The 12784-nt window shown below is 30.8% G+C and overlaps 1 protein-coding gene across 4 annotated transcripts; it reads left to right on the top strand.

The window, feature by feature from the left end:
* The first annotated feature begins 1198 nt into the window (after positions 1-1198).
* LOC7455914 (uncharacterized) lies at positions 1199-4309 on the top strand. Of its 4 annotated transcripts, none has more exons than XM_024580977.2 (5): positions 1199-1503; positions 1906-2066; positions 2624-3188; positions 3585-3724; positions 3909-4309. In XM_024580977.2, exons 2-5 carry the CDS (start codon positions 1995-1997, stop codon positions 4056-4058), a joined length of 927 nt encoding a protein of 308 aa, XP_024436745.1. In that variant the 5' UTR covers positions 1199-1503; positions 1906-1994; the 3' UTR covers positions 4059-4309. The 4 variants fall into 4 exon arrangements, with proteins under 4 accessions (XP_024436745.1, XP_024436743.1, XP_002316831.3 ...); XM_024580975.2 differs by having other exon boundaries at positions 1887-2066; XM_002316795.4 differs by having other exon boundaries at positions 1873-2066.
* The last annotated feature ends 8475 nt before the right edge of the window (positions 4310-12784 follow it).

Raw genomic sequence — 12784 nt, 5'->3', positions numbered from 1 at the left:
TTTACAAAATTTTCCACTTCTAATAATTATTTTACTTGGTTGGGAAATTTTCGCGATTTGTCGTTAGTTATATTTCGCATACTATTCTATTACTTTATCTTTTCTGAATTTTAAATTAATCTCCTGGAAATGTTCGCTCCGATTCATAAAGATTTTCTCCTTAATTTACCATTTTTCAATTAATAGTTACCCTGTTTAACATAGATTTATCTATTTTTTATTGGGATTTTCATAAGGGGTGAGTCATTAACTCGCCAAACTCGTAGTCTAGGTTATGAGATAAAGATAATCTGATATTAAGAAATTTGAATAAAACCAAAAAACCAATATTTTTTTTTTAAAAAAACTAAATTCGAATGAGAAACCAAAAAAGAAAATAAGCTAAAAAAATAAGGTTGATTCTTGTTAACTTTTCAAACTCGTAACCTAGTCATTAAACCAGAGACACCATAAATAAATAAAAAATTATAAAGTCCAATCCCCAATAACCAAAAAGCCTATGTGAAAGGACGAAAAAGCCCCTAGGCATATGGGTTATCTTTTCTTGAATACAAGGGCAACAATGTCTTTTTAGTGTGCTTTAAAAAATAAAAGATAAAAATATATTTGATCAACAATAGTAATTTTCTTTTATTGGAGATAATTTAGTCACTCTATTATTTTTAAAAAAGTTGAATAAATACATATATCTCTAGACAATCTTGAAATGACTAACAATCCATGCAAAAAGATTTAAATACCTCAACCCTAAAGCATCTCAATTTTTCTTTGAAGATAAAAACATAATTTTATTATAGTGATGAATAGTTTTTTTGTGTCTTTGTGTACAATAATTTCCCTATTTGAGTTTTTGTTAATAATATTTTCTCCAAAGATAAGGGAAAATATTATAAGATATTTTCGTAGAAAATTCAAGAGTTAAACAACGGTATTTTTTTTTTAGTAATTGTGAAGTGAATTTGAATTTTGAACTCAAGATTTGTAAGGATTTGTTTTGAGTATTTTACGAATATTTGAACTCTTAAGAAGTTAGCATCCATAATATAAAAAATTCTAATTATAAAAGAAAAAAAAGAGTTAATCTATGTTGTTTTCAAAGGACTAAACTTGCTTTTTCTCTTAATCAACCCTTTTTTTCTTTTCTTTTTTCCTTGTTAATTAATACTTTAATAATTAACAACAAAGCAAAACATACTGCTCTCTCTCTATACGAGGGTTAGGGTAGGAGAGGAGAGTGAAGTGAGCGTCTGGCTTTCACTATAAAAAAGCTTCTGTGACCAGTGCGTGTGTAGGGAGCAGTAGGACTTTCTCAACGGACACCCTTTCTCTTCTTTTTGTCATCAATAACAACCCTCCATTTTGTTTCTCTTTCTCCTTCTTTTCCTGTTACAAAAGAAGGATACTTTTGCTTTCTTTATGTTAAGTACAGGAAACAATTCTTCTTGGTTTTTTTGTTCAAGGCATTCAATATATATATTTTTTTTGGCATATGGCAATCAACATGTAAGTGATCAAACTTCAAGCTTCATAATTTAGTTCTTTCATTAATGTTGGCTTTTGTATTTTCTTTTCTCTTTGTTTGATTGGCTTCTTTGTGTTAGACTAGTGTGACTCTGCAGTCTTTAACTTTGCATGCTGATCATCCGAACTTTGTTTTGTTTTTTCCCTCCTTTTATGCTTGTTGGCTGTGTCTCTGGACTGCTTTTATTCGTGATTATCAGTGGTCATTGGAGGTTTGTGACTCCAGCGTTCTCCAGCTTATGGATTCTCTTTAATTACTTTGCTTGGCTCATGGGTTTTAATTATTTCTTACTCTTTCTCTTTGATAGTTTTGTTATTGTAGAATTGTTGATAAATTTTTAAACTTTTCAGTAATCTGACTGCAGCTGATTATGACATTCTCAGTAGGAGGTGAAAGAACAACAACTTCCATATCTAAAAACAGAATACTGCCAAGTTGTTTTTGTTGATACGGTAAACAGAAAGTAAAAGCTATGGCCTGGATGCAAAACATGTGCAGGAAGTTTGAAGCTATGTGTTTGGAGTTGGATTGCATCTTGGAGCAGGTATTTTTGAAATTTATGCAATTAAAATCCCTTTAATGTAAATGGTTTGCACAATCTACCCACCATTGAGTAGCAAAGAGGATGCTACATGCCCGAAGCACCCATGCCTACATAATGCGATAAACATTATTGCGAACAAACCCTTCCTGCAGTTCACTAAAGGGAAAGGCTCACCTTTGAGCAGATGAGTGTTTCTTTGCTCTGATGAATAGACCACTTTAAACCTCACATCATTCATTACAGAGTTCCTTATCAGCTCTATATCCTGATACAGTAAGATAAGATAAGATAAGATAATCTAATTTCCTCAAGCATAAAAAATTTAGGTCATAATGCAAGTTCAAAGTGGTTTATTAAGTGATTTATAAAATCAAGAATTTTTTTTTATTAATTTTCTGCATTGTTTTCATTTTAATTTGTTACAATTTATTCTGATGTGATTGCGCTAGTTTTGCTTTTAAAGCCTTCATATTGCTTGCTTGTTGCTCAATTCCAGCTTTAGCTGCAGTTAGTTCTGCCAAAACATCTCTCATGAAATTGAATACCTTCTTGGACAGGAAGGGTTGGAATATGTGAACCAATTGCAGACAACGGGTGCCAATGTCAAGCAATTTTGCTCAGAAATCATGCGAGAAGTGCTGCCTAAGCCTGCTGAGGATACCGTGGATGGTGTAGCTAGTGACTCTTGCCAAGTGAAAAACACTGAGGTGGATAAAATGTCAAAAGAAGGCATTGTCCAAGACCATTTTGATATGGAACCTTGCAATCTGAGGCAATCGCTTTATTCATTTTCTGTTGAACCTATCAAGGCCACAAAGGATGATCTGTCTTTGGAGGAAATGGTTGTTGCTGAGATACATGAAAAATCAGTGTCAAGTTTTAAGGAAATTCATTCCGAGGAGAAGCAAGTTCAGCTTGAGAAGTTAGATACCCTAGAAGAGAAAGATCTGAGCATTTCAGTGTTGTCCTCAACATCTTATGATCTACTAGAAAGTAACTCTCTCACAGAAGTAATTCCAATAGACAAGCCATCTTCAAAATCTGTTAATTTGGTTTATTCCAACGAAAGCAAGGTTCCAGAATTGGGATTTACTTCCAGTGAAACCTCAGCTGAATCAATCAGTAAGTATTTCCTTATACTATTGCTTAGCTACTCTTTCAGTTTTCCTTTCCCTCCATTGATATATCTGCATTGGTTGGCCTACAAACTTATGTAGCCCCTTAACCACAGTGGTGCCAGAACCTTCTCTTCACGAGTTGAGCCATATTATGATTATTCCAAGCCAGATCACATTGTCTGCTCTTGAAACTCGTATCCAAATGTTTCCCTTTCTCCAGTGTGAGATTTTTTAAAGGCTTTACTTGATATCTCACTCTATTATATTCCACACTTTCCCTTTCCTAGTTGGAGCTGCTGTTATCTTATGCATTTGACTAACTATTTGTTTGTCTTAATTTAGCTGACATTATGATCAAAGAAAGGAGCAATTTTGATAAAATTTACTTATCTTCTCACAGGACAATTAGACAACTCCACTGAAGATGCTGCCAATCTGGGGTTATCGTGTACAGTGAAGCTTGATGGGAGTTGCTTTGTAATAGACTGTAATGAACTTTCTTCTGTTTCCTCTGAAGCAGGACAACTTTGGTCTTCCATGGTATGGCTTCCTGTCAACTTCGTAAGGTTACTTCTACTTCAAGGAGAAAACTCTTGAAAGCTTAAACATACAACCCTTTGAAATAAGAGCTTCTGGGCATCCTTCGAGTTTGAAATGAACCACTGAACTATTGAAGGTTGAAACTTTTGATAACTGATGTTTCTTCTCTCGTTTTTTCTTGCAGGAAAGGACAGAGAATCAAGTTTTCAATCAGGGACCAGCTCGGTACAGAAATCTCGGTCCAGAATCGAGTCATCGGAGAGAAGGTTTTGCATCATATGTTATTACCACACCAGATGACAGTCTCTCTGATTCCGAGTGGGTGATAGTCTAGATATATTAACATATATGATGAACTCGATAACTTGAAGTGATTTTGTTGTCTCACTCGTGCACATAAAAGATGGAAATATCTCTCGTTTCAGATGCCTTGATTGAATTCGGCTAGTACATTCCTGATAATTTGTATAGAGGTCGAGAGAGATTTAGGTCTTTTCAAGGCTCGAGGGATTCCATCATTGTCTAAGCAATGGAACCATTTACTTATGAATAAATAGCATTGCAGCAACGTGTTGATGTTTTTTTCATGATTGTAGGGCTCTATGTGCAATGTCTCTAGTTGGAGAAAGCAAGGACTGTAGTTGGCTTCCTATTGTCAAAGGAAAATGTTATATTTTTCCTTTTTCATATCTGGTTAATATCATTAATTCATTTGTTATTTATAATTATATAAAAAAAATATTTTTTTTACAGGTTAATGAGAATTATTTTATCATGAATAATTTCATTTTTATGGCATAGATATAATTTACTTTTGTTAAATTATAATATGTACTATGCGTTTAAATGACTATAGATGCATATTTTATTTTCTAAAATAAAAAAAACCCTTCCATTTTTTTATTACAAATTCTGAAATTCTTCATTGAAAATTGGACAGGAGATTAATTAATGTATAAAAGGATCTATTGAGAATTTTTTACGTTAATATGTTGTTTGGTCGGTCTCAAGCTAATCCCGGCCCCACTCCTACCTTAAAAATTGGGCATCCACCTCGGATTTTAAAATGATCATTTGGGCGAAGTACAGGCATGCCCTTCAACCATTTCTCGGGTTTCCATTAGATCCTCCATCTATCAAATGTTTTATTTGCATCAATTCTTTGTCATGCATGCACACATAAAAAGTCAAACAAACTGCTAAAAAAGATATTTAGATGATGATAACGTAAGTGAACTTGATTAATCCGTGACGCGGAATAACCTTAGAGAAAGGAAAGAGAAAAAAAATAAAAAGCTCAAGGCCCAACAAAGCTAATTTTAAAGAATAAAATTAAAAAAATCAATTAAAAAAAGAAACGCGGAAGAAAAAATCCAAGTCAATCTGAATTCATTCCACTAACCTACCATTTACGGTATGAGATTGAGATAAAAAATTAATTTCTTTTTAAAATGACTTAGAAAAAAGGATCAAGTTTAAATAAATAAATAAAACATTGAAAAAAAACCTAGCTACCCTGGGTTAACCTAATGAACTTACAACCTGAGATAACTCTATAGAAAGAAAAAATATAAAAGATGAGAGATCTCAAGACCCAATTGCCCAACGTCAAATAATAAAATTAAAAAAATTAAAAAAAAAATTCCAAAACAACTCGGGTTAACTTGACTAACTCACGATCTGGGATAACCCTAGAGGAACGAAAGAGACAAAAATAGAATGCTCAAGACCCAATAGCCTAATGTCAAATGATGAAATTAATTTATTTTAAAAGACTAAAATTAAATCAAACTAATCTTTGACCCTACAAAAGACAAAAAAAAATCTTGAACAAAACTTTTAACCATAAAAAAAAAAAAAACAAGTAGTAATAAGAACAATGAAGATCAAATTTGGTATAAAAACTAATGAAAGAAAATAATGAGATTTAATCAAAAAATAAAATAAAATAAGAAAAGGATAAAAAAAAAGAAGCAATTAAAAGAATGAGGACCAAAATTGAATAAAAAAACAAATGAAATAAAATGTTAAAGGAGAAATTGAAAGAAAAAACAAATTAAGAAAATGATTAAAAAAGAGCAATTAAAAGAATGCGAATTAAATTTCAAAAAAATAAAATGAAATAAAATAAAATGTTATGGGACAAAATTGACAGAAAAAACAAATCAAGAAAAGGATTGAAAAACAATAATTAAAAGAATGAATACCATATTTGATATAAAAACTAAAAAAATCAAATAGAAATGGATGAAATTAAAAAATAAAATCTAAAAAAGATTCCAAAACAAATAAATATCAATCAAAATACAAAGGAAACAAAATAAATGAGAGAACAACCTTGATTTTTTGTTGACATGACATGAATTTCAAGGAGAGAAGAGAGAAAATAAGAGTAGGAGAAAAAACCCAACTGTTACCAAATTATTGTGATTTGAGCAACACGTGCTGCTCTAACAGTTTTATCTCCACTAGAAGCTTTAGATGACACAATGATTGAGAAATTTTGATAGCTGTAAGATGCCACACGTGCCAACAAAACCAAAAGAAAAATGCTAAAATATCATTTGACTCATCCTTTATTTATTTTTTATTTTAAGAACTATGAAGTGATCAAAAAAATTGTGCAAAAGCCTTTGTAGCCTTTTTTTTTTTGCCTTTTAAGGGTATTTATGTAATTCAACTATGCCAAAAAAATATAAACTACTAAATTGTTCCCAATCAATTTGTAAATGACCTTTGGATCCCTTAGAAAATACCACTATACCCTCGCTAGCAAGGTAAAAACTTTGTGTATAAAAGGGAGAAATAGTATTTACAATGTGTAAATTCACAGTGAAATAAAAGACCCTTTTACAGTTTTTTTTTTAAATGAGATTCTCTATAAATTTTTTATACTCTTAAGGCTTTTAATTTCTTTTGTTACTAGTTTATTGTCCTTTAAAAATGACCTCCCTCCCCAGCACCTCCATGTTCTTTTCAACTATTAAAGATTGAGAGCTTTATGGATATTTTTGTTACATAGATTTTTTAAGATTTTTTTTTCTTATTAAATTTAATCAAATAATTCTCACCTTTCACTTTCACCTATGGTAGATAAGTGGATTCACTTTCAAGTTGTGCATTTCGGTGAAATGATATTTATTTTATGTGGTGTGGGCTTTCAAGCATAGAAGATGTTGTCCTCTTATACTTTAAAGGACAATACTCTAATGTCACCCTTGCTAAATCGAGTTATACTGTGATAACTCTTGTGCGCAATGAAAACACAGGGTAGTTGAGTCATTATTTATTTACTCATTGGAGGCTCACTAACACACACGATATTTTTAATGTGGTTCGGTAACTTGCATACATCCACGTAGCAATCAATATATAAAATATGAAGAGAAAAACATATTACAACTATCATAACCCAATTTTAGGTTTCTCTAAAATTTCTCATTTTTCATGTTAAAAAATATATTTTTCTTTCAAAAAAATGAAAAAAATAAATAAAGAAAAAAGATTGAAAAGAAAAAAAGATAATACTTCGAATCAATTAGGCATGCATAACTATTTAAAACGTTAGGTGGATGGATAACTTGGGGTCTTATTGAAAAAATATTGGAAAATAGATTGAAAATATGGTAAAGACTACATTAATTAAAGGTTTGAGGACCAACATGGATAAGATTGCAAAGTCTAGCATCCAATTTTGACAAATAAAGGCTTAATTAAGAAGAAAGTTGAATATAAGAGTAAAATTGCAAAATAGAAGAAACCAAGGGCTTAATTGAACTTCGTAAGAGTTTAATTCGCTCAATCAAGGTGAAATTAAAAATTTTAGAATTTTGAAGAGCCAATTAAAGAATGAATTGAAGAAATTCAAAACCAATGATCATTTTATAAGAAACGCGAAAATCCAAAGGTCCAATTGTAAAATTCCAGAGGTGAAATTAAAAAGATTATAAAAGATAAGGATACTTTTAGGCTTAATTGAATGGTTTTAGAAGTTCAAGGAAAAAATTAAAAAAAATAACTTTAATTTAACCTAATTCCTTTTAGTGGAGGACTTGTTGTTTGATTTTAAACCAAAGCCCTCAACAACTTGTTGTTTAAATACTGTTCATTTTCATCTTGCTTTTGAACCAAAGATGCTACCCAAAAAGACACCTATATAGCCTTGGTTCAACTCGATTTTCCCACCACCTATATAGCCTTGGTTCAACTCGATTTTCCCACTAAAATACACCAAATTTTCCCTATATCATAGACCAGATTAACTCCTTTAAATCAAATTATTTTAGATAATGAGTATATGGTGTTTAATGTCATGTTTTATGTATCAATTTCCTTTTTATTCTAAAAAAAAGAGATTAATTAATTAGGATTTTTCATCAAAGTTTTCTTTCTATAGCCAAGCATCTAGAAACAGTTTCCATATTTTACATCTTTTGGCATGATAAAAAAAAAATGTTTGTCTTGACATTTTTTTTCAATAACATTTTTTTAAAAAAGCAAAATTTGTATTTTTTAAAGTTAATGTATTTATAAAAAATATTTTGGTGTTAACATATTCTCAAAGTATATTTTTGTTGCATATGTATTGAGACTTAATAATTAGTTGATTAAATTGATTAGAACTTGGTCAAAATTAAAAGGTTCATTACATCGACATATCTAAATTTTCAAAATAATAAAATCTTCAACCCTATCTATATAAATAAAAAAAATATTTTTTTCTACCATATTTGAGGTTAATGGACTCATAAAGAACCACCGCCTTGAACAATAAAAAATAATAATAATAACACAATTCTCGATTTTTCAAGAAAATAGAAAAAATTTCAATTCAATTTTATTTTGTGTATTCACGATGCTATAGTCGAAAATACCCACATGGATTGATATTCATTAATGCCAAATTGAGAATATCATTTTAATATTCACTGATGCCAAAGCTATTAATATTTGAATTTACCAGTGCCATGATTAGGAATACTCTCGGTATTCACTAACACTTAAGTTAGGAATATTGACACTAGAATTAGAAATAACTTTGAACTCCAAAAACTCACTAACGTCGAAGTCTGGAATATCATACATTTTCTTCATATAATACTTACTAATACTAGAGTTGGAAGTATTTGTAGTGAATAATCATTGACGCTAGAGTCAGGAATATTCTAGGCAATCCATCAATAACACAACATAACAGACCTTTAACAATTTAAGACAAAACCATCAATGCAGTCTACTTCAGGAAAAATGTTTGAAGGGTGATAACATCTTCTCTTTAACGTAACCAGTCTCGTACCATAGAATTTTTGTTGACCAGTCAGGGTTCATAGTGACTATAATATTAGGTGATGACTCCATAAACTAAACCTTTCCCATTGAAGACATAAAAACTAAGATATTTGCTCTTTTTTTTTAAAGGTTGTTATGATGTCAGGTAGCAACAATGAACAATGAAGAAGATGGAGGAGAAGAAATATCTTATCTCATCTCAACTTCACTTTTATCTCTCTTTTTTAATTGGGCAATGGCTAGTGGTGCAGCTATTATGTTGTCCATGTTGGCTCTCTTAACCTCTCTTTAATTTTTTGTTTTACTCTCAATATGCTTCCTTTAGCTTTGCTCTCAAAACTCTCTATTTATAAGCAAGATGGAAGGCAGCTAACCACTATGTTACTAATACTGCTACTAACCATTAACTGTCAGCCCATATTTATATCATTGCCAACCACTATCATTAGTGCTATTTGTGTCATAATACAACAATCTCCCACGTGATACAAATAGCACATAATATGTCTTCTATCATTGATGACTTGCTAAAGCCTTACACAACTTCAGCCCTCATCTTTTAGGGACTGACTTCAAATAGCCATCACTTGGCTAACTCCTAGTTGATTTGAGTATCATGCCTCACAAGTAAAGTCATCTCTAAAGCATCTATGCTAGTCATGTCTAAGAGTTTTATGGTAAAGCTTTCAGGTACTTGTCCAACTTTTCCATCACCAGAATGTTTACACATCTCCAACAATACTACATTCTCCTATAGAGTTTTAGAACACTACTCGGTCTAAAATGATTTAAGAAATCTCCACCAAGTTACTTCCAAGTATGATGATCACTGACTGAGTATTATAATGTAATCAATAACTCACCACTCTTCCAAGAGTCTTCTCATCCGGGAGTCGTGCCTTTTATGTTATCTTAGGAGTTGCGTCTTACATCTTCATAAGTGATCTGCTCGTCTAAAAATCACGTCTCTTATTCCATCATAAGAACCACGTCTTATTTTATCATGAGTGATCTGATTTTACAAAAAAGTCTAACTTAGCTCTTCACTTCATTATGAGTTTAACCCACTAAAGTCTCTCCATATATTTTCTCTATATTTAGTTTATCTAATACTCCACTATTGATTTTGTATTTATTGTATCCACTCGTTTTCAGCCATAAAATTATTTTTTGGGAGATTTGTCCTTGAAGTCCCTTACACCTTTTCACTAAGGTGTTTTCACCTATTATCGTAGGGCACTTACATCCTTCTCGATTTGGGATGCCTTGAAGTGGCCCCAACATCCTTTACCACCATGTGTCCTAGAGGAGAGATTGTTGCCACTAATCATATAGAAAGAGAGAGTTGTTGCATACCTTTTACAACCCTTCACCTCGATCTCTATGTTTGAAGCTTTTATGCCTCTCATCATCGTGTATGCACTGGTTTACTCAGGATGTTTAATGGCTCAATTCTCGCCTTTAAACAAAAATATATTCTCTTTTATTATAAGTGGTTACACCTTTTCAATTAGGTGCCAGTACAATAACTCTTCTATATATATTTACATGTATTAGAAAGGCATATAATATTGTTTTCATCAAGATCATATAAGACTTTTTGTTGTATATTCTTCACATAGTCTCTACTTTGAGATTCATTGTGAAAACTTCTTCTTATTGCACTTGTCTCATTTTAGTACCACATTGTATCTTATGAATACTCCTGTATAATCTCCATATGCCTTCATGTTATTTCTATTCACCAATTTTTTTCTTATTGCTTGCCTATGTTTGACAACACCTCATCTTATCACAACACTTGTCCGAGTTAAAATAGTGTGCCAATATTTACCTTTTACTGTATTTCTCTTACTTTATCAGGGACTTTTGTAGTTCTACCTTTAAGAAATCACAGTTATCAAATTTAGTATCTTTTGAGAAACTAATGTTCTATCAAATCCTTGAACAAACAAAACTCTGAATGTCTTTTTTGTTGTTATATTGCTATTTCATTACAAACTAGCACATACATGAAAATAACTCTGTATAAATAATACTTCAACTAAACAAGTGCTTAGGAAATATTTAGATAAAACTTTTTAGGTCATATCTATCCATTGTATTAAGTTTCCATATATATAACCAATGCTAAGTATGCTACAATTATACTTGACACTTCTTCCATTATATAGTCATGAAATTTCCTTTCTGACTCCATCACAAGTTATTTGGAATTTAATGGGTTATCTATCCATCTGATTTTTATATATCTGGCAAGACTGCTAGTGCTTTAAATTCATTAATATTGGTCTCATAGTCATCATTACTCTACACCCTAATCTTTTATGTTCTACATGACTAGGTGTCCATAGTATCCTAATTTTATCTTCCCTCATGGCTATTGAATCCTCCATTGCAATCCAACATATGTATTGGACTAACATATGCAACCTTTTCCTTTCACTACCAAGATGACCTCCACATGCCCCTTCTAATAAGGTAATCAATCTTATTATATCACAACCATACTGAATCATTGCATCTAAAATGATTAGAATAGCTGAAAACAAGATTGAAGTCGTCCTGATTGCATTTCAAACTACTAAGATTTGATCAAAATAATTATGGCATGATGGATGGCCTAGATTTAACAAAAAATATGGTTGCATGTAGGATCACACACATTTGACCCTATCACTCAGCTTGTGGCTCGCTAACATGGCTAGTTGAACCCATTTGCTATATGTGAGTTGATTGACAATGACGTGACATGCAAATTGTATGATGATGTCATCCTTGTGTTTTTAGGTCAAACCATGTGGATCAGGTAATTGATTCGGGTTGGATAGTCATATCAGATTGAACTCTTTCTTATTCACCTGTTTTGACTTTTATAGGCAAATTTTGACCGGTATGTACGACTTTGTTTTAGCTTTGATTTGCTTGATTTTTACGTCGTTGGAATCCTTTAGACGAGCAATTTCAAGTGGTGCATTCAAAACATATTTTTGAGTACTTTGATTTAAAAAAAAAAATCATACCAAACTAGTGGCTTTTATACTAATTTGTTGTGCACGGCGGAAGTGCGAGTTGATCGTGCCATTGATTTTTAGACTTTCAATTATTTGAGAGTTTATTGCTAATGATGGGTAACTCATTAAAAATAATTTTGAATTAAAAATTTGTTTAAGCTTTAACATTTCTTTGTATTGATTGTTATTGAGATTCTTTGATGAGTTTAAATTTAAGTTATTGTAGTTTTTTTATTGTTAATACATTTTGTGATAAAAGAATTTTAGTCATTATATCTTATAAATTCTTAGTTCACACTTATATTAACTCACAAGCAAATAACAAATAACATTAGAAAACATTTTTCTTAAAAAACATCAACATTAATAATAATAAAAAAAAAATCATCATTAATCATATATATTTCCTTTTTTACTGATATTATGTGGCATAATTGAGATCCCTAATTAAAGTGAAACCTTAAGAGCTCAAATGTAGTTTGCCTTTACTGTTACTTTACACATGCCCATTTAGCTTATCAACTATAAAGTTTGATAAAACAAGATCCTACATTTCCTTGATATATTTAATTTGATGATAAAATAAAAAAAAGAAAAAAGAAAAAACAAACTTGGAAAACATTATTATTATGTTTATAATCTTTGAATTAAATTCAAATAAAATTTTTAATAAAATATCATGTTTTAAATAATTTTAAATGTTAATAATTGAATTTTAATTGAAATTTAATTTTTAAAAATAGTACAAAGTAAATTT

This window comes from Populus trichocarpa, chromosome 11 (genome assembly GCF_000002775.5).
Source record: "Populus trichocarpa isolate Nisqually-1 chromosome 11, P.trichocarpa_v4.1, whole genome shotgun sequence".
In the NCBI taxonomy this organism is placed as follows: Eukaryota; Viridiplantae; Streptophyta; class Magnoliopsida; order Malpighiales; family Salicaceae; genus Populus; species Populus trichocarpa.
This window is presented reverse-complemented; position numbering and strand designations above follow the sequence as displayed.